At 30.0% G+C, this 27,445-nt stretch overlaps 3 protein-coding genes across 13 annotated transcripts; 2 read left to right on the top strand and 1 right to left on the bottom strand.

Annotated features, from left to right (window-relative positions):
- The first annotated feature begins 206 nt into the window (after positions 1-206).
- Positions 207-14,761, top strand: LOC410728 (transmembrane channel-like protein 2). 5 transcript variants are annotated; one of them, XM_026441662.1, is made up of 18 exons: positions 207-380; positions 1,590-1,761; positions 1,899-2,136; positions 2,221-2,409; positions 2,620-2,855; positions 3,453-3,644; positions 4,044-4,292; positions 4,380-4,449; positions 4,526-4,688; positions 5,183-5,899; positions 5,985-6,091; positions 6,414-6,709; positions 6,842-7,021; positions 7,231-7,351; positions 7,431-7,566; positions 7,631-7,808; positions 13,066-13,227; positions 14,208-14,761. In XM_026441662.1, exons 1-17 carry the CDS (start codon positions 359-361, stop codon positions 13,199-13,201), a joined length of 3,402 nt encoding a protein of 1,133 aa, XP_026297447.1. In that variant the 5' UTR covers positions 207-358; the 3' UTR covers positions 13,202-13,227; positions 14,208-14,761. The 5 variants fall into 5 exon arrangements, with proteins under 5 accessions (XP_026297447.1, XP_016773337.2, XP_006568704.2 ...); XM_016917848.2 differs by lacking the exon at positions 14,208-14,761 and adding an exon at positions 8,053-8,188 and having other exon boundaries at positions 209-380; positions 1,593-1,761; positions 13,066-13,217; XM_006568641.3 differs by lacking the exon at positions 14,208-14,761 and adding an exon at positions 8,053-8,188 and having other exon boundaries at positions 209-380; positions 5,183-5,896; positions 13,066-13,217.
- Positions 8,230-22,527, bottom strand: LOC100578300. 4 transcript variants are annotated; one of them, XM_026441669.1, is made up of 10 exons: positions 22,440-22,527; positions 21,946-22,097; positions 18,580-18,705; positions 17,351-17,712; positions 16,995-17,157; positions 16,253-16,430; positions 15,462-15,662; positions 10,146-10,312; positions 9,955-10,050; positions 9,312-9,719 (listed from the first exon to the last, which is right to left on the bottom strand). In XM_026441669.1, the coding sequence occupies exons 5-10, from the start codon at positions 17,118-17,120 to the stop codon at positions 9,312-9,314; spliced, it is 1,176 nt and encodes a 391-aa protein (XP_026297454.1). In that variant the 5' UTR covers positions 17,121-17,157; positions 17,351-17,712; positions 18,580-18,705; positions 21,946-22,097; positions 22,440-22,527. The 4 variants fall into 4 exon arrangements, with proteins under 4 accessions (XP_006568710.1, XP_006568709.1, XP_026297454.1 ...); XM_026441671.1 differs by having other exon boundaries at positions 21,946-22,041; positions 22,440-22,519; XM_006568646.3 differs by lacking the exon at positions 22,440-22,527 and having other exon boundaries at positions 8,234-9,719; positions 21,946-22,382.
- LOC107966049 lies at positions 15,609-27,222 on the top strand. Of its 4 annotated transcripts, XR_003304998.1 has the most exons (5): positions 15,609-15,692; positions 22,482-22,603; positions 23,071-23,164; positions 25,154-25,320; positions 25,423-27,222. XR_003304998.1 is itself a non-coding variant. In XM_016917853.2 (4 exons), exons 1-4 carry the CDS (start codon positions 15,641-15,643, stop codon positions 25,174-25,176), a joined length of 291 nt encoding a protein of 96 aa, XP_016773342.1. In that variant the 5' UTR covers positions 15,609-15,640; the 3' UTR covers positions 25,177-27,222. The 4 variants fall into 4 exon arrangements, 3 of the variants coding, with proteins under 3 accessions (XP_016773342.1, XP_016773340.1, XP_016773341.1); XM_016917853.2 differs by having other exon boundaries at positions 25,154-27,222; XM_016917851.1 differs by lacking the exons at positions 25,154-25,320; positions 25,423-27,222 and having other exon boundaries at positions 23,071-23,556.
- Positions 27,223-27,445: the final 223 nt, after the last annotated feature.

The raw sequence follows: 27,445 nt of genomic DNA, 5'->3' as shown, positions 1-27,445 counted from the left end.
ATCAATCGATTTCGTTGTTCGTTTAAACCTTTCCCTACGTTATAAAGATAACGTAGATTCTCTCGCCGTTAGATTCTTTTCTAATTAATATCTTTATTAATTAAATTCGAATTTTATTGATTTTTGTAATCAATAAAAATAAAATAAAAATCATGTGCACTCATCATTCGATGAATGCAATACATGATTTATGGATAAAATTCATACAACTAATTGTTCGATTTCTGTAGGTGGAACTTTCATCTCTAACGGTCAGTTTCGTCGTCTCGGCGAAGACATCGAGAATATATAAGAGAAAGTTGTTTAAGTGAAGGAAAAAAAGAGGGAAAATATCATTGACATCGGAGATATCACGGATATGCAGACAATCCCTATAGCTGGTTTGTATAATAAAGAGAGTATTATTATTATTATAAATAATTCGTCAAAGAGCATTTACACATATCTTTGGATTCACAAGCCAATTCATTAGAATTTAAATATTTTTGTAAAAAAGTTGGTAACACAATTTGTATATAGTACAATATCTTTAATATTTATTTTATTTAGATGTACATTTATATTTTTATATGTACAATTATTGTTACAGTATGTTGTAGCAAATATTAAATATTAAAATTAGAAAATTTCATTAATTAATCATTAAATAAATTATTATAACAAACAAAAGAGAAATAAAATGTAATAAATTAAATTTATAATATAAGAGGAATAAGTTTTTAAAATTATATTTAAATATATATTGTATAAAAAAATTTATACAATATTTGTTATTTATACTAATAATAAACAATATTCAACAAACTAGAAAAGTTTAATACTAAGTAAAAAAAAAAAAAAAGAAATGACAAAAGAGTTTTACAATTTAAAAAATTTTATAAAAATATTATAATTTTGTTTAATACATGCTGTCTCATGTAATTTTTATCATTTTAAATATCTCGTTTATTGTTTGTAATAGGAGTATCAAATAAAAAAAAAATATCATTCGATTGAAACTTTGATATTTTGAAACGTGCGAGATATTTTTTTTTTTTTTTTTTTTTGCTTATTATAATATTTACACCTTTAAATCAACTAATATTTTTCTTCGACACTTTTTCTATGAATAATAAATGAGATATTTATTTAAATTGTTCAAGTTAGACGAGGCATCCTATACAGAGTGTTAATATATTCATGAGACATCTTTTGAGAGAGATTCTAGAGGTCAAAACAAATATAAAATAAGATAGAAAATAAGATGGAGATGGAATAGTATTTATTTTACACGCGTTTCTCTTCATCTTAATTTCAATTGCTTATAACTAGATTGCGGATGTTGCGGCGCGAAATAACATTTTTATGGAACGCGAAATAAAAAGAAATAAAATTTTAAATTGAGATTCGTTTCTCTCTTTTTTTTCTCTCTCTCTCTCTTTTTTAGTTTCTAAAATCGACTCTTCAAACATATCCAACGTATATATATATATATATATATATATATATTCAACTTAAAATTAATATTTAAGAGATTTATACAATAATGAACAATCCACGAGAATATTATAACACGTACATTTAACGTGCGAATTTTTAATGAATGTCAGAAGAGGAGGATAACGAGGACGAATACTCCGCTTCGGCGTGCGAGATCATGCAACGGCGAAGTTCGAGCCGTCGGCAAAGCAGGCGAAAACGTCGGCCGTCCTCTCCTTTCAGCATCGAAGCCGAGAGTATGCTTCGTCGAAGATCTTCCGCTTGCACCATAAGCTCCGAAGAGTTAGTACTCGATTACTTTCTCTCCATCTTCTACAATATTATGAAGATGATTATTAAAATGAAATTCGAAAGAAGTGTTCGGTCGATAAAACAGAACGATTGGATATCGGTTCGATAAAATGGAAATACGTGTGCAGGACGGCGATCTCGATGGAGGAGGGCGGAAGCCAGGAGCAGATATTCGAGAAATTGAAGTTGCACAAAGAGGTGTTGAGCGGGGTGAAGCAACAACCCTGGCCGCTTCGTAGGAAAATAAAGCTGGTGCGGCAAGCAAAGTCGTACGTGAGGAGGCACGAGGGTGCCCTTCAGGAGAGGTTGGCTCACACTCGAAGCACCAAAGACGCCATCGCTCGCGTCTCTCTGTTCGCCACGAAAGTGAATAATTTATGAAAATTATTCAAATAATCCAAATTATTGGATTTTGCTTCGATTTTTAATTTAATCTTCGTTCGATTCTAGAAATGGCAATATTTCCGCAGAGAGATAGTGAATCTTGAAACGTGGCTTATTCCATGGGAATTTCGCATAAAAGAGATCGAGTCGCATTTCGGCTCGGCGGTAGCCTCGTACTTCATTTTCCTTCGTTGGCTGTTCTGGATTAATCTCGTCATGGCAATTATCCTCGTTGCTTTCGTGGCAATTCCCGAGGTAAACATTTTTTAAATGATTAAACAATTCTCTAGTAATTACAAATACATTCTAATAAATCTAAACGAAGAAACAAGTAAATACAAGAAAATTATTATCTCTTTAACACCAATTTCGTGATTTGAATCTTGAGAAATATTTGGCAAAAAAAAATAAGAAATTTAATTAATTTATTGGAAGAGGAAAGAGAGAAATTTCTTTGCGATGCAGATGCTCACAGCAGACGTAACTATGGCAGGGGAACGGAAGGTTATGCTGGAAGAGGAGAGAATAAAGTCGAAGCACTTGCTGACTCTATGGGAATTCGAAGGAATCTTGAAGTACTCGCCATTTTTTTACGGCTGGTACACTAACCAAGATTCGCAAAGCGGTTACAGATTACCTTTAGCTTATTTCGTCACCAATTTGGTGGTTTACATCTACAGTTTCCTCGCCATATTGCGCAAGTAAGATCGATAAATCGATAAATCGTCGATTAATCAATTTTCGAGTTAATTTTATGCGAAGAAGATTATCAATAATATTCTTTTTTTTTTTTCGTTACGATTAATAGAAACATAAATTTTTTAATTATTTGATGTAAAATATTCGTTTTTGCAGTCAATTAATCAATTAAATAATTTTACAGCGTAACAGTTATTATTCAGTGGTAATAAGCCACTTTTTATCTTTCTAATTTTGTAAACATAAAAATAAAAAATACTTAACTAATTTGTTCGAATATTTTTACGACGATAATTTTCGTTTAAGCTGATGTATCATCACGCTTATTGTGCGTTAAAAAAATTATGTGCGTTAAATGGGTACATAACGAATACTTTAAAATGTTGAGAAATAATTAATTCAATAACATCGATATAAACAAATTTTTATATATATATATATATAGAATAATTATTTTTCAACGACTCATCCGAATATTAAATCTCGCCTGATGATAAATAATTCACGAAATCTCAAATTGAAAATATTTCAATATATTTGAATAATGGAATTCATAGTTTGTTGTGAAACAATTCGATGCAAATTGAAATTGCTCTTAGGATGGCAGAAAATTCTCGGTTGAGCAAACTCAGTGAAAAAGAGGACGAATGCGCGTTTTCCTGGAGATTATTCACAGGTTGGGACTTCATGATCGGCAATCCTGAAACGGCGCATAATAGGACGGCGAACCTGGTGCTTGGATTCAAAGAAGCTTTATTGGAGGAGGCCGAGAAGGAAAAGGACGAGAGAAAGTGAGATCAATTTCGAAAAAGTATTCCCTTATTCCATTATTATTTTTAATAAAGTTTTTATTTATATTAAATTTTATATTTATATTTTTGGTAGTTCAAGAGATACTCTCTGATTTTTTTTTTTATTAAATTTACATTTATTTTCATAATTAAATTTATAATTAAATGTAAAATGATTGAATATTTTATTATGAATTAATTACATATGTAAATATATAATAAATATAATGATATGCAAAAATGTATTACCAGATATTTCCTATTTGTGTATTCATTTTAATTGAATCTTTATAATTTCTAATTATATTTTATTACACTTGAAATTATCTTAATGCGGATCTTATTCCATTATTATGCTTCGTGAATTTAATGCTAATTTAATGATAACATTTTTTTCAGTTGGAAGATAATATTGATGAGGATCTTCGTTAATGTATCAGTGATAGCGTTGTTGGGATTGTCAGCGTATGTCGTGGTGAAAATTGTTGCACGAAGCTCCAAGGAACTTGAACAGAGTAATTGGTGGCGTCAAAACGAAATTACAGTCGTGTTGTCGCTAATCACATATCTGTTCCCTGTATTCTTCGAGATACTGGGCCTGTTGGAGAGCTATCATCCCAGGAAGCAGCTGCGTTTACAGCTTGCACGGTAAATTTCCTTTTATTAATTTTCTCTGAAATTATTCAATTTCTAACGATTATTATTTTTCACTTTCCATCGACCTGCTTGTTGCAGAATATTATTCTTGAACATGCTGAATCTGTATTCTTTAATATTTGCTTTATTTGAGAAAATTGATTCAATGGTAAGTGAATCATGAAACACTTGTTGTTCATAAATGTGAAATGAAAAAAGTATTCTTTATGTATTAATTGTTATAGAAACAATTAAGAGATCATTCAGTTAAGAATTGCACATACAAGCCTATTAAATGTGATAAAAATATGTTGAAATCACAACAGTTTGTGACATTAGCATCTTTAAGTTTAATCTTGGCAAATAATGTAACTGGAACTCAATATAAGAAAGAAATTCCTGAAACAAGTACGTTTTCATTGCATTTGAAATTTTCTTATTCGTTTCTATCTTCAATTATCTTTTATCTTAAGGAAGGAATTAAAAGTTTCTATTTTTTTATATCTTCTTTTCTTTCTTGTTTGTTATGACTCTATTCTTTTTTTATTTCCAAAATATAAATCAAATGGATCAGAGTTTTTCAATCAAAAGCATTGGGTATTTATTTTAAATTAATTGCGAATTTGAGAATAAAAAATAAATATTTTTTTGCATTGAAAATAACAATAACTTTCATTCTCAATTATATTGTATTAAAGATAAACAATGGAAATAATTCTTCAAATTTTTATTCTCAAATGTATTCGCATTTTTACGACAGTTATATATATCTTTTTCTTTTTCCATTCTTTCCTATGTACAGCTTTTCTTCTTCTATTTTCCACTTATAATCTCTCTTAATCTCTAATCTCCTTTTCTTTCAAATGCTTAACACATTTACCTTTTTGTCTCGAATAATTCAGCTCTGCCAAAATTTTCACTGATGCCAACAAATTTATACCTAAACCCGATACTCGATGAAAAGTCCCTAGAAGAGATGTACAAAGATTATCCTCCTGCGGATTACGACGATTACGATTATATTAAGACAAACGAATCGAATGAGATTACGTTTCCTCCACTCGAAGAGAATACAACCGAGTCTGAAGTCAATTTTACAACGGAAATAATCGAAAACGATAACGTCAGTGCAACAACTATTTTCATTGTTTTAGAAAATTTTACCGAAACTTCGTTTATAGAGGAAATTAACACTACTTTTATGACTAGTATCTCCTTCGACGAATCTATGATTTATTCAGATGAAACAACTGAAAAAATGGACTGGAATATAAGTACAAGTACAGATTCAATTGATTCGAATAACGTCACTGAAACGTTCCGTGTAAATTCAGAGAGAGATGATGGAGTCACAGAAATGGAAGGGAATTCAACATCATTATCGACGCAAGATAATTATCAACATTTGATAATTACAACGTTAAATACAAATGCAATCGAATCGGCGACAATTGCTAACAAATTTACTGAGAAATCTGTCTCCACAGAAACGATTGATAAAATTTCTACCACTATTGAATCTTCAATAAAATTGGAGGAAAATGGGATTCCTCTATTGGAAAAAGATACAAGAGACGTAAAGTGTTTCGAATACGTTTGCATAATTACACAAGATACAAGTACGAGTAAAACAATTTATATATATCATACATATTTTATTTTAATTGTATCTTAATTTTATTTTATTTTTTTTTTTTTTTATAGTTTCTTCATCGAAACAATTAGATCTGAAAACTCGAAAGAAGCTTCGCCATTCTTGTTGGGAAACGGTATTTGGGCAAGAACTTGCTAAGCTTACTGTAATGGACTTGGTGAATTTATTTCTTAATTATTTGTTACTTATACCAAACAGAATCAACATTCTTTCTCACAATAATTTTATTATTTTGTAACACTTTCTTTTTTCTTTTTAATGTTAAATTGCTTAAATTGTGATTTATTATATATATAAAAAAGATATTTAATAAAATTGATTTGATTCAATATTTTCTTGTTATAGATGATAACATTTTTTTCTTTTGTAACACTTTTTTTTCTTTTTAATTGCTTAAATGTGTAAATTGTGATTTATTATATATATAAAAAAGATTTTATTTAATAAAATTGATTTGATTCAATATTTTCTTGTTATAGATAATTATCATAGCGAATACATTAACCATAGATTTTATTCGTGCTGTCTTTGTACGATTCATGAACGGTTGCTGGTGTTGGGATCTTGAGAAACAATTCCCTCAATACGGTGATTTCAAAATAGCTGAAAATATACTTCACTTGGTGCTCAATCAAGGGATGATATGGATGGGAATGTTTTTTAGCCCTGGATTAATGGTATTAAATCTTTTCAAACTTGGAATTCTCATGTACCTCAGATCCTGGGCTGTTATGACTTGTAATATACCGCATGAAGTAGTTTTTAGAGCCTCCAGGTACACGTTTATGTTTTAGAAATTACTTTCTTTTTTAACAAGTTCTTAAAACTAAACAAAAAATTCACCATTCTTGTTATTATTCTTTATTTCTCTTTACTCGTTTTGAAATATACTATTTTTCTTTTTCAGATCCAACAATTTTTACTTTGCTCTATTGTTAATAATGTTATTTTTGTGCGTTCTACCCGTTGGATATGCCATAGTTTGGGTAGAACCATCATTGCATTGCGGCCCATTCTCTGGTTACAAGAAAATTTATCATGTAGCGACGAAAAACCTCACCAATTCTCTTCCTGATTTAATTAAGAGGTATTCAATAACTTTTTATATTAATTGTGTATATGTAAATATAATTGAATTAAATTGTATTCAATATTTTTAAAATTATATATTTACATAATAAAAAGTGTATAATAAATTCGTCTTTTTATTAAAGGAAAAATTAAATAGGAGAAACATTATATATTTTCTGGATTTTATAATTTTTACTTTTTACTCATCATTCCTTTTTGCTTCAGATGTCTTGATTATATTGTCTCTCCCGGCATAGTAATTCCATTAATTGTTCTCATGATACTTATTATTTATTACATGATATCACTTACCGGTTCATTGAGAGAGGCTAATAACGATTTAAAGGTAATTATTATCGATTCATTATTATTAACTTTGTTCATTATGAAAACTTAATGATTTATCTATTATTTGTTTTATTCAGATACAATTGCGCCATGAACGTACCGAAGAACGGCGGAAATTATTTAAAATAGCGAAGAAAAGGGAAGAAATGTCGGATACCTTGAAGTGGAAAAAAATGTTACCAGTTTTATCTAAAACAAAGAAAATTCTTAAAGGTATAAACAATAAGATGTAATTTAAAATAAAGTAATTTTTTTGAAAAATATTATAAAATTATAGATGATTCAGAAGTTATAGAAATAGAAAATGCATCGATAGAAGTTCACGTGGATGAAAGGAAAAATTCAGCCTCGGAATTAACAGATAAATTTATGGAACAGGACGTGATATTACATGATCAGACACGGCACACATTTTCTGAAAGCGACAATAATGAAAGAGAACCAGTTAGTAGCAGGTAATTATTAATTTAAAAAAAATCATATTTAAATTATATGTAAATTATATTATGTATATATTATTAAATTTATTACTTTGGAATTATTATTAAAAACAATGTTGGACATTCAAATCACAATTTTTAATTTGATTGGTTATTAACATTTACATTTAAATTAAATTAAATTATTTTTAAGAACAAAAATACGATTCATAAAATTATACATATACATATACTGATTTTTTAATCAAAAATTTTTAAGCGGGTTGATAAAAGTTTTACACAATTCTTGGGAATCGCAATCCAGTGATTACGCTGTTATACCAGAGATTCGTATAAACGAGATCAAAAAGGAGGCGGAAAATCATTGTCAAACAAGTTCTACAAAGGATTATGATGTAAGTGAAACGAGATGAATAAAAGATGAGGGAACAAGCTGTTAATTATATTATCTAATAAAACTATAATTAATTTATTTATCCATTTATGACAAAAAAAGATCTTCTTTACAGATTTGAACGATTCTAAAAAAAAAAAAGATTAAAATTTCTTAAAATACACGTATTCGAGATGAGGTATAAAATCGATAACGTTTAAAGTTAGAGAAGTTAAAAGCGTTCCATTCATTCTTGTGTGCAACTTTACTTATTGTTTACGGTCACGAAACATACACGTACGAAACACATACACGAAACACAATCAATTTACATTCAATTATAATTGCTAATTACATCTAAAATACTGACGATCCATACGGAGATTAATCACGCATGGAATGACCCGTTATCGTATTAATTATTACAATATTATAGAAATTGACGCATTTTTCCCCTTAAAAAAATATGTTTCTATCATTGGAAAAAAAACTTTTTGTTAAAATTAATCGTATATATATATATTAATGATATGTGTACATATACATTCATACAGTAATATTTTGTTGTTTCCATTCTTTCAAAATTTATTATTGCTTATTATCCATATCACTGATGAATGTCACTGAAAATAGAGTCACGTTTCAACATTATTTATTAAAAATTTATCGCTTGATACGCTTTTTTATTTTTAACGTAATAAATATCATCAAGAACACATTAAGATTGGTAAAATTGTACGATCTTTTTATCCTATTCTGTCTTGATCTCTGCATTTAAAAGAAGAAATACTACCCTGCTTTTTGTACCAATGACAAGCAAATGACAACTCTCATAAATAATCATTCAAAAATCACGCACAGATCTATCATCTAATTCTCGTTATTCTCCTCAGACTAGTTCACACGTATATTTCAATATCTCGTTTCTGATATCTCTCATAAATAAACGCTTTGTCGTCGATCCTCTTACAATTAATAATCTTTTACATTTAAAAAAAAAAAAGAAAGAAATCCATTATCAAAAAAGAAAGTTCCAGTTCCATAGAGAAACTCTGTCATTAAAACATTCCATCGTCCATCGTTGTTAACGAGGAATAACGAAGATACGAGATATCGTTGCGATCAACAGCCTCGTCTAAAGATTGTCATCGTTCGCTCAAATTTGGATTGTATATCGGCCTTCCGCTCAGATAATTGTTCCCACTGATCGGATTCGTCCTGACCTGCATGTACTTCGGCCTCTTGTTCCTGGTGCTCCAATGTAAATAAGTGTACCAGCCGGTTACCACGGCTCCAAGCGCGTTGCAGGTGGAGGAGAAAATGAGAAGAATGGTCAGGATACTCTCGACTTCGGGACAGTTCAGGTCAATGTATCTGACTGCCGTCTCGGTGGAGTTTGACGCGGTCTCGCGGGGCTTGCACACGCAGGTAGCATTCAGCACGCGTGCCGGGTTGCATTCCAGGCCCATTAAACGCGCCAGGTGTATGGCAGAGAATACGCAAGCGATGGAGCATGTCACTGTTGCTAGAATAGCTAAAAATACGCTGGTTACCTGTTTGGAAGAAAAGATTTTAATTATATTCGAACGATAAAAATATTTTAACACACTTGAAAAGACTGTCGTGTAATAGGTTGAAAAGAAAATTACAAATACAAAGTTACAAAGATTTGTGATTGCATAAAAATAAAGATTGTATGGAATATCAGTGTGTGTGTGTGTTGTTTGGAGATAAAATATTTTACAATTGTTCGTTCAAAGTGAATGAAATTATCTATTGTATATTTACCTTGGTCGAAGTGAGACAGAATCCAGGGCTCATACCAGGATATTCCTTCTTGAAACAGCACAGCAGGCAGATACCAAAACTACCGGAAAGTAATAACTACGAATGAAAAGAATGGCCATTAAACTAATTGATCCTTCTTCTAGGAAGAAATTATTACAACTAATTACTGTCAACCGTCATTATTGAATTACCGGCATTCCACTCCAATAAGGATTGTCCGTGATTGGCAAATGAGGTGCCCAAAGGAGTAACCATAATGATAAAACGGTAATCGCGACGCCGAGGATCGTTTGTAACGCTGCCAAACATCGTCCCAACCGCCAATGATAAACTAACGGTGGCAGAAATTTCTGTGGTCCTGAGAAAAGGAAGAAATATTTAATATAAATAACTCTATTAAAAAGAAAAATTATTTTTCTCTCAAATAACAAGTAATATAATGATAAATATTCATAGATGCATATGCGCCAATTACATAACTTATTTATCACATACAAGAAGAACAAATTGATTTTATTCCATTTATCACGTAAATATCAGAGTTAACAAGGTTGCAACACGATAGAAAATACGTTAACTCGTGAAAGGATAAAAAAAACAGGTATGTTTATCAATGGTCGGTAAGTATGTGCATAATTCGAACGTTGATGCTAATAAATCCTGGATAAAATCGAGAGAAAGATTTCAAATTGCCCGCCAAACTTCTTTTTACGATGCTGCTCGTATCTTTCTCGCGACACACATTTTTCCCACAGCGATCAACGATAGATTCCGAGAAACGAATGTAGGGCCGAAAGAAAGGAGCGTTTTCGAACGAAACGGCCTCGCTGTCCCTCCTTACAAGGCATCTTAACCGGCCGATTGAACATACCGACCTTGCCGATGTTGAACTCTGTCAGGAAACTCGCCCACTAGCACTGTTTGTGCAACTGTTTGGTAACGGAAATTCGATGAGAAAGGAGATGAAAAAAAATATACATATATACGTATGAAACAAGTTAACAGGTTCGCCTACTATTATGGTAACTCACGTCAATATTCGTAACTTCATTAACGACATCTTGCGAAATCGGTGAGAAGCACGTTCGAGGAAATATGATATATTTCGTTTAATTGCAATGATTAAGACTAATTTTTAATTCACAAAGATACATAGATAAATAATAAATATATAAATAATAATAAATTCATTGTTGAATCGCATTGATCTGTACTTCAATCATATCAATTGAAATGAATTTCTAAATTAATCGATAAACTAGGGATAGGAAAGAAAGAATATTGAATTATTGGAACTGTTTTAGTTTAATGATATTAACAAACGATTTAAAATTCAAAGTTCAGAGAGAAGCTGAAGATTACGCCTATAGAATGCTATGAAAGGAAATTCTTTCACCTTCTTGCAGGATATTGGTCGACATTCGAGGAATATTAATGGAAGGCAGGGGATCGTTGACCGACGAATATGGCGGGAAAAAAAAAAAGAAAGAAAGAAATATATAAAATTTACGGTGTGGCAAATTCTCAATCTTGGCGCTACAATCAATACAGCGTTTCTTTTGTATGAATCTTGCATACGAAACGAGTTTTAACTGTACCAGATGTATGCAGAGGCAAGAATAGAGGGAAAGAAAAAATTGATCTTATCTCTGGGACTCGTTTTTTAAACGGATCTTAATATCTATTTCTAAAAAGAAATTTCAAAGATATATTCTTTCGTAAATATAAATAAACAGAATACAAATTGAAAAGTTAAAAAGTAGAGATTAATTGATAAAATAAAGTGTACGTATACACGTGTAAAAGAGGAAACGATTCTTTAAAAAGAAAAAAAAACCAATTTGCGCCGGATGCAAGCAATAGTATCGTCTTTTTATTCGCGGAATGATTCATACGATGCAAGAATGCGGTGCTCGAATGCGTGTCGTTCCCATTGTACACCGATTTTATGTATACGTGTAACACACGTGTGTGTTGTGCTCATTATAAATGGGAAGAGACTGTTGCATTGCGGGTAGAAGAATCCTTTTAAAAGGATTGGATAAAAATATCGTTTGTAAATATCGTTGCCGTGATAAAAGATCTTTATTGCGTTTAAAAATAAACAAAACTCGTATATGAACTTGTAATAAGTGAATTTTTTTCTTTTTTTTCTTATTTAAATCTCAATCAACATGGTTACACGTTCTTATCATCATTGAAACGAAAACTTGTCTACTTTCGAAAAAAAAAAAAAGAGATTTGAAAATGCAAAGATTATGCATTGGAAAGAATTTGTTCTAAACTGGCTTAAATTATCACGTGCTACGTTTTTATTACACAACGGCCTCGATGCATAGATAATGATGGAGTGTTCGACTTGCGTAAGAAGAAACATGGTAATTGTGCAACTGCATTGTACAGAGCTACCACCACCCACGATACTTCCGATCTCTTGACAATTTTTCATCGCTCCAGATGTACGTTGCACCCTGTTCGCTCATCTTCCATACGACAAATTAACACAATATTGTAAAACTTGTGCGTAACGATGGTATAAATCACATTTATTTGAATCTATTTGCATTAATGCAATATGCAAGACGTTAATATATATGTGTGATGAAACATCTTTTCCTCGATCCAAAGCAAATACAAATATGATTTTATCATATTATATAAGCGATTGAAGAAAATTTAAATTGTTAATTTAATGAATTTAGTGAGAAAGATTAATCAGTATCTTTATATATCACATTGTTTTAATTTTTAAATTGGAAAGCTGTTTTAACGCTATATTTTTCGTTAATGTTTTCTAATTTTGATAAATAGTAATGTAGAAAATTGCACGGTTATTCATTGCAGTTGTGTTAACGTTAACCATTCAGATATCAATGTTTTTGATAACTAACCTATCCATCGTCGAGTCTCGTGACTCACTTGATGCTCTATTGTCTCAACTACACTGATAAGAGGACATAATGAATTCAGTCAACATTTTCTTATAAATAGCGGATTATTGAAATATAATTTATTATTTATCCTCTTTGAAATTTTTTTCACTAAAATTGATATCGATGCCTCGTATTCTTTGCTTTTGCTTACTTTGTTTCTTTTTTTTTTTTTTTTTAGAACCGTCTATCTATTGCATCTGAAAATAGAATTGGACGATGATGGGGATGAAGCAAATCCAAGCTTTACCATATGGAAGAAAACTAAATTCTCACATTTCGATTCACGTTTTAAAGCATACGTGCTATTTATGTAACATTTCAAAGGAAAAAAAAAAAAAACGTAAGAAATAATTTATTTCCTCAACATCCTAAGAAAACCATAAGAATATATTTTGTGCGGCAATAATAATTTTTATCAAAATTTTTCTAAAAATATTTTGCAGAAAGCGTATCAAACATTTTTTTGTTCGAATAAATTGGAATTAAATAATTATAACATCGAAATTTATTTTGCTCGAAAGTGAATTCAAGTTACACAAGCCTTAATTGGCTAATTGAAATTGAATAAAAGTTATGGAAGAAATCTTCAATTTTTTTTTCAAATTTATACGCGCGTCGAGGTGAATAAAACGGAAAAAATGATTAGAATTACACCTAAAGTTCGTGCACGCCAACCCGTGAACGAGTTGGTACTCTAAAAAAGATCACATGATACATTTCCGGCTTGCTACTTCCGCTATTCACGGAGTAGCACGTGTAACCACTTTAAAACCACGATAATCCATGGACCTCTTTTCAGCTCTTTTAACTAATAATTTAAAAAAAAATATGGTTATTTAACCAAGGAATTGGTAAATTTTTTATTTCAAAAAATATAATCTTGAAAAGAAAATGCAAGAAGATATGATGAAAGTTTTTCATAAAACTTATATAATATATAAATATATTGTATAAGTTTTTCATAAAACTTATATAATATATAAATATATTGTATTTATATAAATACATAACTGAATTTGTAATATATGAATTGATGAAATTTCAAAGTTTTCTTTAATATTTATAATATATAGTTATATAATATTATAATATTATAGTTATATATAATATATATTATAATATATATATATATATATATAGTATAATATAAACTTAATATATAATACTGAATTTGTAATATATGAATTGATGAAATTTCAAAATTTGGTTTAATATTTATAATATATAGTAAAACTTGATATATAACACTGAATTTGTGATATACAAATTGAGGAAATTTCAAAGTTTTCTTTAATAATTTTCCTTAATTTACCTTGGCAGAAACCTCAATATCATTCGTTTATTTATGACTGCAACGTTACAAGTAGAAGACAGAAAGTCTAAGTCACGCGAGCTAGCTCCATCATGGGTGAAAAGATTTCAAGAAAGATTGGAAGAACTTGATTGGATGCTCTTCACAGATCTGCATCTTCATTTTATTTGTTTTCAAACAGATCAAGAATAGATTAAACGAGAAATATTTAAGATTTTATTATGAAGATTAAATTGGAGAAAAGAATAAAAGATGAGATAAAATTTAAAAATTTAATATTTTTATTATAATTTTCGAAGTTGGAAAGAGCAGATTTGTTGATATAAATTTGAAATCTGTTGAATTTCACGAAAGAGAAGATTATACGGGAATCGTGATATAAATTGATAATCGTTCACAGCAACATTGTACTTTTCTCCTGTTTGAAAGAATGTTTATTACACCGTGAAAGGCCGCTTGGTGACATTCGAGCCTCGTTCACGTGTATTATACCTGTTCCGATCTCTGATTTCGTTAATCAACAAGCGTTGCGTCCGTGTTATTCAAGATGAAAACAAAAAAATTGCCAAGTCGTTATTAAATATTTGACTGTACAAAAAAAGAAAATTTCTTTTTTCTTCGTTAAAAAATGTTGCAAGTGGCCACGATCTAACACGAACGATTAAAAAGAGCGAAAGAGAAATTTTTATATAACGATATATTTTTTATTACGAATATTTTGCTTCTTATATAACACGATATAACGATATATAGATTCCGAGAATAATTATTGAACAGAAGTTTCGAGGAATAACTTGTAATCATCTTTCTAAAAATTCAATTTAAAAAATATTCCTACAAATAAAAAAATCGATTTGAATATTTTTGAATCTTTTATAAGAATCATTAAACAAACAGTGCAATGATCCGAGTTTTGATGAACATTAATGATGTCATACAATACGTAATAAACTGAGAAAAATAATAATAAAAATTCACTAAGTAAGTTTCTTTAATCACTTCTCAAAGAAATTTACTAACTTTTGTACTTTGAATTAACAAATCTTCCAAATCCACGTTAATTACATTCGAACCAAACATTATTTTTATAAGAAAATGATAATAAGAGTTTGCAATTATTCTTCAAGATAATTTTATTTATTTTTATCGACAAGGTATATTCGTTCGATTAATTTATGGGAAATGAGAAAGCAGATCAATCTTGGCGAGATAAATTACGAATGCAAGATTTACGAGGCAAGGAAGTGATCATAGTTACTCACGATGGCCGCTTCGATGCAGTACGATCATCCTGCTGTGCCTAAGGGAATTCCTCGTGGGCGTGTGACGGCCAGCAATTTGAGACGCAGCCAGATTAACGGGAACCGTGGTTGACAAACAATTGGCCATTGACGGGGCCCGACCTAACTCCTTCTCCTTCTCGAGTCGACAAATTTTCCCTATGTTCCCCGTCGACACTGCACCTGTCGTGACAAATGGAAACGAAGTTGAAGGTAAATCTTCCCAAATTGAGAATAAAATTGTCATAAATAATGGAATTATGGAGAGAAAAAATTTAAAAAGAAGAAAATTATATATTATAGAAATTTGAGACGTGGATTTTTAGATATCTAGATTGATCAATGTTATTATTTTGAATTGAATTGAAATTGAAAAAAATTTTTTCACGCACTTCGTTAGCCTTGCATTCGTTATCAAGATGGTACGTACGACTGACTGACTAGAAAGCGCACAAAATTTCCAATGTTGCTTTGTTTCATCGTGATGGTGCACGAACAAAATGAAATTCGAGAAAGTTTACTTGGATATCTCTAACGCTAAAGTGCCGACCGAATTTCACTCGTGACCGTTCTATTTACAGTCGAATAAACTTTCCTAGGACAGTAGCGCTATCCAATTCTGTCTCTAGCAAGACTGATCAATACCAATTAATAATATAAGATGAAAGAGAAAAATAAGAATATTCGTATAATTTTGTTTATTCGTATTATTAGATTAATAACTGTTTATTCGTCAAAAAAATTGATTAATTGAAAAATAGATTGAAATTCACCTGTGACTTTGGGATTTTGGATCTTTGTCACGTTACCAGCGCTCACTGCACTATTCACACGATTATTGTTATTGTTATTGGCCATGGCCATCGACGAATTAATACCATTGTCCCGAATTTGATTCAAATTGTCAGCACTTAGTGCGGAAGTCACGCAAGGTGTCACCATTGGCACGTCCTAAAGAAGGAAAAAAATAGAGAAGTTATATTTAATTTTAAAATGGACGTAAATAGTTTAACGCGCGTGTAACTTCCGTGTTAAAATACGTATTTTCTACTGCATTTCAAAATTCCAATATAATTACGACATTATGCACATTCAGCAATAATATCAACCGCACCTCTTCCTTATTACACGTGTTACTAATTCTCAACGCGCATGGTGCTGCGTTGCGGTTTGTTGTCTCACTCTTGTTTTTCGCTCAACTAAATTCGTGGTCGGACTACCGATAAACCGTTACAAGCCTTAAGACGAGAATTAATTACTCGATCGATAAGTAATGATTCACGATTATATGGTACGAGAACAAGAATGTTATTAAGAATCTTGGAATATGAAATTTTTTTAAAAATTCGTCGATTAAAAATGAATTACGAAAATTGGTATAAAAATATCGATTTGAATATTCATTTGTGTAATCGTACCCAATATATATATCGTTCTTGCGTGTGTGCGCAATGAATTTCTAACTGATAAGATACGAACGTAAACAATGACACGTGACACGGCACGAGGGTTCACCTTAAAGTTGTCATAAAAGCTAACAGGACGGCTCCTTGGCGCGTACTGAATCTCCTCGTCAGGCTGCATTATGTTACCACCGTATATCGTCGTGTCTAAGGGCTGCGCGCGCACCTCGTCGGACATCCTGCGCTTCTTCCTTCTAATAGAACTTTCCGTAGCTCTGAAGTAACAAAAAAGATTTGCAAGATTTTATATAGAGGAATATCTTTATATCTTTTTATATCGATGCAAATTCATGATCATCGTCAGGATATTAAAAAAATTATAAAAGTTTTAAAACTTTCAAGATACTAAAAAAGATACATAGAAATATTTATAATCTTGAAAATATTTCATATAACGTTTATATATACCTAAACGGTTCTGTGTCAGCTCGTAACGAAACTTTTCCTCATGACGAGAGAAAAAATTATACTTGGATCCTGAAAATCATAAATCTTCAACTTGTTGGGAAAAACACGTGCGTCCTTATTCGATTGTTATATATGAATCACAACGGTTTTAATCCAGCGATAAATCGAACAGAAATTTCTCTTAATCCTCTTTGATGCGGCATAAGTCACGCATCAAATTCTCCTCCTCCTCCTTCCACATAAATGCGAAGGAAAACTGGCGGAGAAGATCGTTCACGATCAAGCCGTTCCACGATTTCTCTGATCGCTTCTCATCCACGTGACCAGTCACGTGCGCCTGCTATCCATCACCCCGTAAACATCTGAAAAATGGAGAGAAATCGTCAACATGGGAATAACCGTATCCTTTTCCAACTCGATCGATTCGTGCCAATTATTCGAGAAAAGCGTTGCGCGTTTAATTTTTAATCGTATCGTTCGTTCATTTCATCATTGGAATCGATTAAGCTCGATTTCCTATATGAAATCACGGATTTCGAAATTAATTAATCGTACAGATAGATTGGTTAATTCTGTATTTTAACAAAAATAATTAAATAATAATTATTATAAATATTTTTTAAAAATGTACGGCATATACGGCGCAATAGATTTTTTTTATTTTATTTAAAAGCATTACTTCTCACATTTAACGAAATCAGATAACTTTGTAAGAATCGTGAATCACTAGAAATTACAATATAATGAAACGTCACGGCTCGTTGCGCGGGAAATATTTTCTTGGAAGAAACTACACGAATACACGCTCCCTTTACAGATGGTCTCTTCAGAGTTCCCTTTGAAAAAAGGAAAAGGTTACTTTTTCCCACGGGAACTACGGGAATATCGTTCGTCTTACGATCTCGTATTTGACGTATCATAACCTATTAAATTTCCTAATATACACTCAAATCAATATACAAATTATTATTTTAGATACTTAAATAAATATTCTAATTATTTTTTTTTTTAACTTGTTATTTTTCGTATTACATTGCGTCAAATTTTTATTCGTGAAAGCGAATAATAATAATAATTCGGTTTTCGCCTCCTCGTATTCGCCGCCTGTGAGCGGGGCTTTACTTTCACGATACTAGATCCAAAGTTAATACCGACTGGCGTTGCGCAACATGGTACGCAACGCAATAAAACCGTGGCGCGTTGAGACTCTGTACAATGATGTGACCTACCTATACCGGGGTTGGTGTTCGGGTTACGGCTGGAAATAAGTCATTTCTCCATTAAGCCCCTTTATGCGGCGCTCACAGCCACGTCACCGTGACTACAAGTTTACTGAACTCTTGAGGAAGATTTACCTAGAAAAATTGCACCATTATCGTATCTTGATTAATATACGCGATTATACATATATATATATCTTCGATCTAATTGTATATATATAGTTAGTTTATGTAAAGATATATGTATTATACGTTTAGTATACGTAAAGTTGCATGAAATTTGCAGAATATATTTGCATTTAATTCTATATTTAATATACCACAAGTTTTTATACGCAATGGTTAATAACATGAGAAATATTTCTTAACTTTATTTTTTTTTTTCTTGAGAGAAATAATCGATATGCAAATAATTAACTAACCTCAAAACAAAATTCATTACCTTTGTAATGAGGTTAAACTGAAAACGGAATCACTATCGCTTTATTTCCAGTTATTTCCTGCGTGTTTTATCTGAATAGATGATAATACTATTTTTTTTTAATATTATCGTGTAATCATAAAATTTTTTTTCTTTTTCAGAATGTTTTTAACACGCTCGATTATTAAGCAGTGCTTAATTATAGGAAACGGGATGAATCTGTCGCATTCTATTTGTATGTTACGTGATGCTATATAGGTATGACTACCAAAATACATATAGTGTTGCCAACTATGAGGAGTACAGAAAATTCATTCAATTCAATTACGTAATTGCTCACCATAGAAAAAAATGATAATATATTTGTATTTATTTAGTTGCAGTTTGAAATATTTTTTTTTTTATATAAAATTGCTTGTATACATCTGTTATTCGATATAAGAAGAGGAAGAAGAAATACAAAAACTTGATTCGTTCACGTCAAAATGATACCAACTGAAACAAGATATTTTTTGAAATTATATAAATATTCGAAATTTATTTATACAGTGATATACTCGTGCTTTAATTAATCTCAATTATTAAAAAAATATTTTTCTATTATATACGATCTTGTTATATTATTTTAAATTTATTATGCAAAACACGTGTATGCTCTCCAATGAGAAACACGTTCGATCCAGGAAATGAACTGAAATATTCGTGAATCACGAGATGTGTTATATCGAACAAGTAGGACAAGTTAATCTCCGCGATATAAATCTTGTTGCAACAAATATACTTTGTGATATAACTAATTGATTTGAAGCTTTAAAAAATTAATTTTTTAACTTGGAAATTAAATTTCCCGAGAAAAATGTTCCCGAATATAATGCTATAAATATCATAGAAATGAATGGAATATCAGAATTTGCTGGAAAGAAATTTAAAATAGGCGCTCTAATTAATTCAAAGAATTAATTCTCGATGTAGATTAGAATTACATCGAGCATTATACCGCTTATAAAAATTCAAAAATTGATCGTACACGTAATAATTAATACGCCTACTGTGTTTCAAAATATACAAACCGTAAAATGTACTGTAATAAAATGGATCAAAGCACACGAAAGCAATTGCTGTTCTTCCTTATTTTTTTTACTTGAAAAAAAAAAAAAAAGACTGTATAATTGCAGAGAAAAAAGTGTGCTCAATGATGTATAAATTCACGTTATTCCATGCTCGAATTGACGATAAATACAGTTCGACGAATGAAAAAAAATAAAGAAGAAATGTGATTGAAACATGTGATGTCGAGTTAGATACACAGCTCGGATTCACAATGGCAATTCGGCATTTTCGCAGCACAAACGTGTGCATTACGTCATTAAAAAACGTAAATCTGCACGAGCATGCTCGTTTTATATCGGATCTTTGGTGACTTTACCCGTGTAAAATACTTTAACGAATCAAATTTGTTTTATTATTGATCGAAATATAATAAGTAAATAAGTTGGTAATCAAATTGATAACATCACAATATCATTATCGTTATCGATCGAGAAAAAAGAAAAAGAAACGGACACGGATATAAACGTAAAGAATTCGAAACGTTGGCAAATAATTTAACGCATTCCAGACACTTGGTGGCGGGCTAATTCGCCACGTTTACGCGAGAAAATGTTGAGCACGTGCGAACTTAATGTTGTTCTTCTAATTAAATTCCCCGGTTACAAAAGCAAATGTTCCCAGGGTTCATGAACGTGCGACTGTTATCAAGGCCTGGAAGCGCGATATCGCGCCGTTTTGCACGCCGCTATTGTTCGCCTTCTTTTCATACGAAATGGGCTTTAAAAGAGGCAATATAACCGGAAGGATGCCACCGTCTTTGAATGCGCGTAATGAAAAGCGTAATATTTCGTATCTTGGATCATGCTCCCCAATTCTATCTATCTATTCTAAATGGAAATTTAAATCTTTTATTGTATCTGTTATTCGTTTATTATTTGTTCTAATGGGATATTTTTTATTTATTTATTTATTTATTTGAAATGAGTTTGTTTTTTGAAAATAAGTTCCAAGGAAAAAGTCAGTTTTTTATTGAAAAATAATTAGTAGTATTTCAGCTAATTAATGTTTAATTATTAATTATATTTGTATTTGAAAGATTATAGAAGAAAATTTTAAGAATTTTCTAATTACTTTTCTTCATCGTTAATCAATATTATATCAATATTAATTTTACAATTTGATACAAGTTTTAACAAGCTGGAATATTTTTATTAGTTTTAGATAAAGTTAGAAATTTTTTCCCCTTAATTATCACTCAAGTTTGTAAAATAATTATTTAATTATTAATTATATAATATTTGTATTTAAAAGATCATAGAAAAGAATTTTAAGAATTTTCTAATTAATAAGTTTTAACAAGCTGAAATATTTTTGTTAGTTTTAGATAAAGTTAGAAATTTTTTCCCTTTAATTATCACTCAAGTTTGTAAAATAATTATTTAATTATTAATTATATAATATTTGTATTTAAAAGATCATAGAAGAGAATTTTGAGAATTTTGTAATTACAAGTTTTAACAAGCTGAAATATTTTTGTTAGTTTTAGATAAAGTTAGAAATTTTTTCCCCTTAATTATCACTCAAGTTTGTAAAAATAATCTGTTATTCTAATATACTGTTCCATTTAATTTTAATTAATTAAACATTTATATTTATCATTTAACAAGTCAAATGAATTTTCTATCAGAAGGTGTTATATCTCGAAATGGAGACATGTATTTTTAATACGCTCGCTATTATCAGACAAAACAAATGTTTTTTCTCATTTATGATACTTGAATAACTGTTGACTTAATACGTGAATTGGCGCTGTTTTTGTCCACACGATGCGTTCGATTTCAATTTATCCAATTTCGAGTATCAACTAACATTGATAAAAGATGAAAAATCGTAAGTATAAATACCTATAATTAATATTGAAGAATTATATTATCCGCCATTGATCGATTTTTCCAAAGATCCTCGAGAGATTTATCAAACAATTTCAATTGGAATTTACACTTTTTTTTTATATAATTTTAGAAAACACTGGCTAATTTTTTTTTTTTACTCTTCACTATTGATCAAATATCATACAGAAAAGAAAAGAAAAATTAGATCAAAAATGAACCTTTAAATAAAGAAATGGGAGAGAAAATAAAATTTTAATTAAATTATTTCCTCTTTGGAGAAGAAACAATTTGACCAAAAGTGACGAGTTTTATTTTATTAAATTATAAAAATCCGTTTAAATAATGGCACGAAAGCACGTGGATAGGGAAAACACTTGTTGAATACTGGAATGGTAATAGCGGAAAAATAATATTTTAACGCGATATTATATATATTTTTCAGAAACTTAAGAATCAATATCGGTTAAATGGATAAAATGGAAAAGAATTTTTTAAAATCTAATTACTGGAATGTTGCACAACACAATGTTATTCCGTTGGTGTCGCAGTGACAACTGAAGTCTCTCCGGGTTTCACGCGTCTCGAACTCCCCAGACCCCACCAAAGTGTTCACCAAACTCGAGGAACACCAGGTGTCAGCGGGCTTCAACCGAACGAACGAAGGAAGCAGGTGACGATATATTTGCCGTGAAAACATCCAACAAAACATCCCGCCGTTTCGTGTGATTTAATACGCGATAAATTCCACGTAAAACAGTTAAATAGCCGATTTAATTTCTTTCTCGTTTCGTTTCATTTTTCTAATTTTTCCTTTGTTTGTTTTTAATCATCTTAGATTAATTAATAGATATATTAATTTGTTCATCGTTAGATCGAAAATTATAAAAATATATTTGGAAATATGTTAGAAAGTAATTTTAAAAAATTTTAGAAGAATATCAAATACTTTTTTTTCTTTAATTTAACTCGTTTAATTTTTATTACAAATCCTTCGATTTTATTCATTTATTTATTTTTCATTTTTATATTTATTTAAAATGTATTTAATATTCATAGGATTTCAGGTAGAAGAAAATTTTTTCTCTACTTTTAAAATTGGATGTTTTTATTCTGAAATATTTTTTTTTTTTTTTTAAGGTATTTGAGCACCACTGGCCCCCTCACTTTCACATCATCTACGATGTTCCAGAAGGAGGTTTGATGAAGGAAGTTGTCATAGCCGTGGAAAAGGGTAAAAGAAGGAGGGGAATCGGTCGTGCTTACCAATTGACGTTTACCTTGAACAATTTCTTGCAGGCTTATTACTACACTCTTTTCTTTCTATTTCCATTATTTTTTTTTCTTTTCTTTTTTTTTTTTTTTTGTTCTTTTTCCCCGTTGAAACAGTGATCGTTTTGAATGATCACCTTAGACTTATTTGGTTCAGAAAAAAGAAAGGGAAAAAAAAGAAATACAAGAATAATCGTGTAAAATTCTAAATTGATGGCACAATAAAATCGAAGGCCGGCAACGTGATTAAATATTCATATAATAAATCTCGAGAAGCAGGTTTTTACTTTTTTTGTAACAAGATCTGTGAATAACAAATCCAATTATAATAATTACAATTCTATAACAAATCTATTTAAACATTGTTAATTATTTACTTTTTACTTGTTATTTTACTCTTGTATTTCATACCATGTAATGAAAATTTTTTAAATTTTGAAATAGAATAACTCTAATTTGATAAAATGATCATATTGCGAATCGATTGATCTTTATAATTAGTTATGATTATAATTATTCGTAGATATTTCAATAATCAAACAAATTTTTCACACAATACATAGCTTTATATTGTCAAAAATTAAAATCTGTGTTTTTATCATTATTATTATTGACAATTTTCATTTTCATTCTTTCATCTATTCTATTTCAATAATCAAACAAATTTTTCACACAATTTCACAAATACATAGCTTTATATTATCAAAAATTAAAGTTTGTGTTTTTATCATTATTATTATTGACAATTTTCATTTCCATTCTTTCATCTATTCTATTTCAATAATCAAACAAATTTTTCACACAATTTCACAAATACATAGCTTTATATTGTCAAAAATTAAAGTCTGTGTTTTTATTATTATTATTGTTGACAATTTTCATTTCCATTCTTTCTTAAATCACTGAAATTTTAGTTACAATCAATCGTTTGATTAATTATAAAAATCTGTTCTATAAATCATCTATTATCTTATCATCTATCTATCTATCATCTCAAACTAATTTCGAATCGTTCCTGGATTAGTTTAAAAAGTTTTAATTAATTCAATTTAGTTTTGATGATAAAATAATACACAAATTTTAATTTATGAAATATATATTATTCGAAAGAATACATCAGATAATCATTTTTATTTCTATTTATAATAATACAAAGATATAAATAGAAAAATATTGTTTATTTTAATCAATTATCATATCTAAAATTTTCTTCAAAGGTATAAATTTCTATTAGGAAAAAGATAGCAATTATAAATCAGAAATTTATTTATTTACAAACATTAATGCAATCTTTTGTTATAACAATTGAAACGAAAAATTAGATTATTATTATTATTTGTAAAAATACACGATTACGTAGAATTTACACAAAAGTTTTTGCCAATACTTAAAAAAAATTTATTAACATTTTTATTTCATTTGCGTCATTTCTCCAATGTTTGATCGAAATCAAATTAAGATGTCTTGAATAAATTCTTTATATTTTAAATTATGTACAAGCATTTTTATTCAAATTATATACGAAAACTGTTTTTAATATTTGATTTTTTTTTTCTTAATTTATAAATATTCGTTTCGTGTATACAATATTAATCTGAATAGAAATATAAATTGTAAATTTTTCATAAATAAGAAATCATATTTTAATACTTCAATACACATCATATACATCACATTTTTTAAAAATTTCTTAAATTAAACATTTCTTTTTATTGTATATAACATTTTTAAAAAAAAAGAAAGCAAACTCGAATACTTGGAAGAGAAACTTATTCCAAAACCACTTTATCTACACCTACATATAACAAAAAGTTTGAATAATAAAAAATTTCATCAATATTCATATCCCCGTTCCATTCTCACCTTTTACTTTTTCCCAAATTTAGTAATGATAATAAAAACACATACACATTTCATTTCTAAATTTCTCTAATTTAAACGAATTTTTCAGATGGAAAAATAAATAATTTATAATTTATTATAATGGAGCGGCAAGTGGAACGTTTCACTTTCGTGTCCCGGACATTGTCGGCCTGCAATCACAGCCACCCACATGACGGCCGTTCATTCATCCACGATCATTCCCTCCTCCTTAATGAGACGCGCCACCTACGACCGGTTCGATATAAATTATGATTCTTTCATATGGAACGCGCATGCGTAATCGTATTTCCTCTGTCTCTCCCCTATTTCATACACGATGTTCGTATCCTTGTCCAGAGCAGAGGGAGAGAGAGAGAGGGGAGGAAGGACGCCGCCAGGTTCGCGAATACCTGAGGATGGAAACCGGTCTCTCGAAATCGTCTAAGTCGAGAGGCGCAAAAGAAGCACGCCGATCGCGACAGAAATTCCATTTCCAGAGGAGATAACGCGTTTCATTCGAGGATTAGTCCTCTCCTATTCGAATTTGGGAATACAAAGGAAGGAGGAGTATAAGGAATGAAACGTTTGATGTGAGAGTGAGATGATGACCTGTTTCTTGAACATCTTTCTGAAACAATCAAAATTCTGAAGAATTCTGAAGGAAGACAAGATTGGATATTAGGAGGAAAGATGTTTTTTTGGGGGGAGATGAAAATTCTTAAAAAGAAAATGTTTCTGAAATAATCAAAATTCTGAAGAATTGGATATTAGGAGGAAGAAAGTGAAAGATGATTCTTTTTGGGGGAGATGAAGATTCTTCTTAAAGAGAAAATGTTTTTGAAACAATCAAAATTCTGAAGAATTCTGAAAGAAGGTAAGATTGGATATTAGGAGGAGGAAAATGAAAGATGTTTTTCTTGGGGGAGATGAAGATTCTTCTTAAACAAAAAATGTTTCTGAAACAATCAAAATTTTGAAGAATTCTGAAAGAAGGTAAGATTGGATATTAGGAGGAGGAAAATGAAAGATAAAATTGAATCAGAAAGGCATCATCGATGATGCTAAACTGATGGACAAAGTTCTATTCTAATTGATTACTATTCTCGACGCGTATGATTTCAAAAGAGGAAAAAAAAGAAAAAACAGGAATACAACTGCGAAGGTCGAATATTTTATTTTCTTGAAAACAAATATGTCGATCTCGCACAATTTTTTTTCCCCCTCTAATAAATGTTCATTATTATCATCCTATTTTGATCCTTCACTTCTCGATTAAATGCTCGATAATCTTACATAAACTTTTATTTCCGACGTGAAAATTAGCGGACGCAAGACTTGGATTAGCAATCTAGTTTAGCAGCAACGGGGAATAACGGTTCTCAATTAGTATCCATCTCAGACATCAAACTGATTTTTCAAACTTATAAATATTTAAAAATATCCGTTTATAAATATAAATATTCCAAAATATTGAATATTATAATAATTGTAACAAAAATTTTGATGGTAATTAATAATAATAACGTTAAAATACTATAAAGGAATAATTTTATGAAAAAAAAAAATAGTTCATCGGGAAGAAATTTCACTTACATGCATAATACGAACACGCGCTTCGATTTCTTCTGATTCACACAAATCAATGCGTGTGGGGAGGTGCCTCTTGACGTGACACGAACAACGCAATAAGTCACGATGAGTTGGCGTTCAGGAATTCGAGAGAGATAAAACAGGACCTTATAGAAATACGAGGCAGGGAGGAACCTGCACCCCTCCAGCCCTTGCGTGCTTTATCTACGCGGAGCATCGTGGCATGTTAAATGTCCACGACGAACGATCGGTCAAAAAGAGGAGGAGAAAGTCTGAAACGGATTTTATTATAAATGCGAAAAGAAAGTTAAGTTTATCAAATCTTTATTAGAAAGAACCTTGATATTATGTAGAACATAAAGGAACGAATAGTATATTTTTATGATATTGTAATTATAAATTGATTAAAGGATCAAGCTTCGATTAAATGCTAATTGGAAGAACGTTATTTATGCTTGGTAACAAATTGATTATTAGATTAGAACGAATAGCAGCGAAAAGTAAATTAATTTTTTCTTTTTTTTTCACAGAAAAATATGTTTTTACTCTTAAAGTTATATAAAATATCCTTGGAATATTTTTTTTAATTTCAATATATTATAATATATAAAATATATATTATAGTACTTGTTATAGTATTTATTATTATTAATAAGTAAGTAATTGATTGATAAATCAAATTGGAATTATTAATTTTTTATATAAAAATAGAATAGGATTGAACCGCACCCACGGGTTGTGCGAACAATGAATTACAGGCGCTGTTGTAGAAGGGTCACATTCCTTTTGT

Source organism: Apis mellifera, linkage group LG1 (genome assembly GCF_003254395.2).
Source record: "Apis mellifera strain DH4 linkage group LG1, Amel_HAv3.1, whole genome shotgun sequence".
Classification (NCBI taxonomy): domain Eukaryota; kingdom Metazoa; phylum Arthropoda; class Insecta; order Hymenoptera; family Apidae; genus Apis; species Apis mellifera.
The sequence above is the reverse complement of the archived record's forward strand: the minus strand, read 5'-3'. Positions and strand labels throughout refer to the sequence as shown.

Bases quoted from the DNA above. Each gene is read 5' to 3' on its own strand.
- LOC107966049 (XM_016917851.1), top strand. From the start codon at position 15,641: ATGTTCCCCGTCGACACTGCACCTGTCGTGACAAATGGAAACGAAGTT. The intron at 15,693-22,481 runs GTAAATCTTCCC...TTGGTGTCGCAG, and splicing joins AAATGGAAACGAAGTTGAAG to TGACAACTGAAGTCTCTCCG. The intron at 22,604-23,070 runs GTGACGATATAT...TTTTTTTTTAAG, and splicing joins CGAACGAACGAAGGAAGCAG to GTATTTGAGCACCACTGGCC.
- LOC100578300 (XM_026441669.1), bottom strand. From the start codon at position 17,120: ATGTCCGACGAGGTGCGCGCGCAGCCCTTAGACACGACGATATACGGT. The intron at 15,663-16,252 runs GTGAATTTCAAT...TTGTCACGACAG, and splicing joins CCAAAATCCCAAAGTCACAG to GTGCAGTGTCGACGGGGAAC. The intron at 10,051-10,145 runs GTAATTCAATAA...TTTCATTCGTAG, and splicing joins CTTATTGGAGTGGAATGCCG to TTATTACTTTCCGGTAGTTT.
- LOC410728 (XM_006568640.3), top strand. From the start codon at position 359: ATGCAGACAATCCCTATAGCTG. The intron at 7,352-7,430 runs GTAATTATTATC...TGTTTTATTCAG, and splicing joins AGGCTAATAACGATTTAAAG to ATACAATTGCGCCATGAACG. The intron at 7,567-7,630 runs GTATAAACAATA...ATAAAATTATAG, and splicing joins AACAAAGAAAATTCTTAAAG to ATGATTCAGAAGTTATAGAA.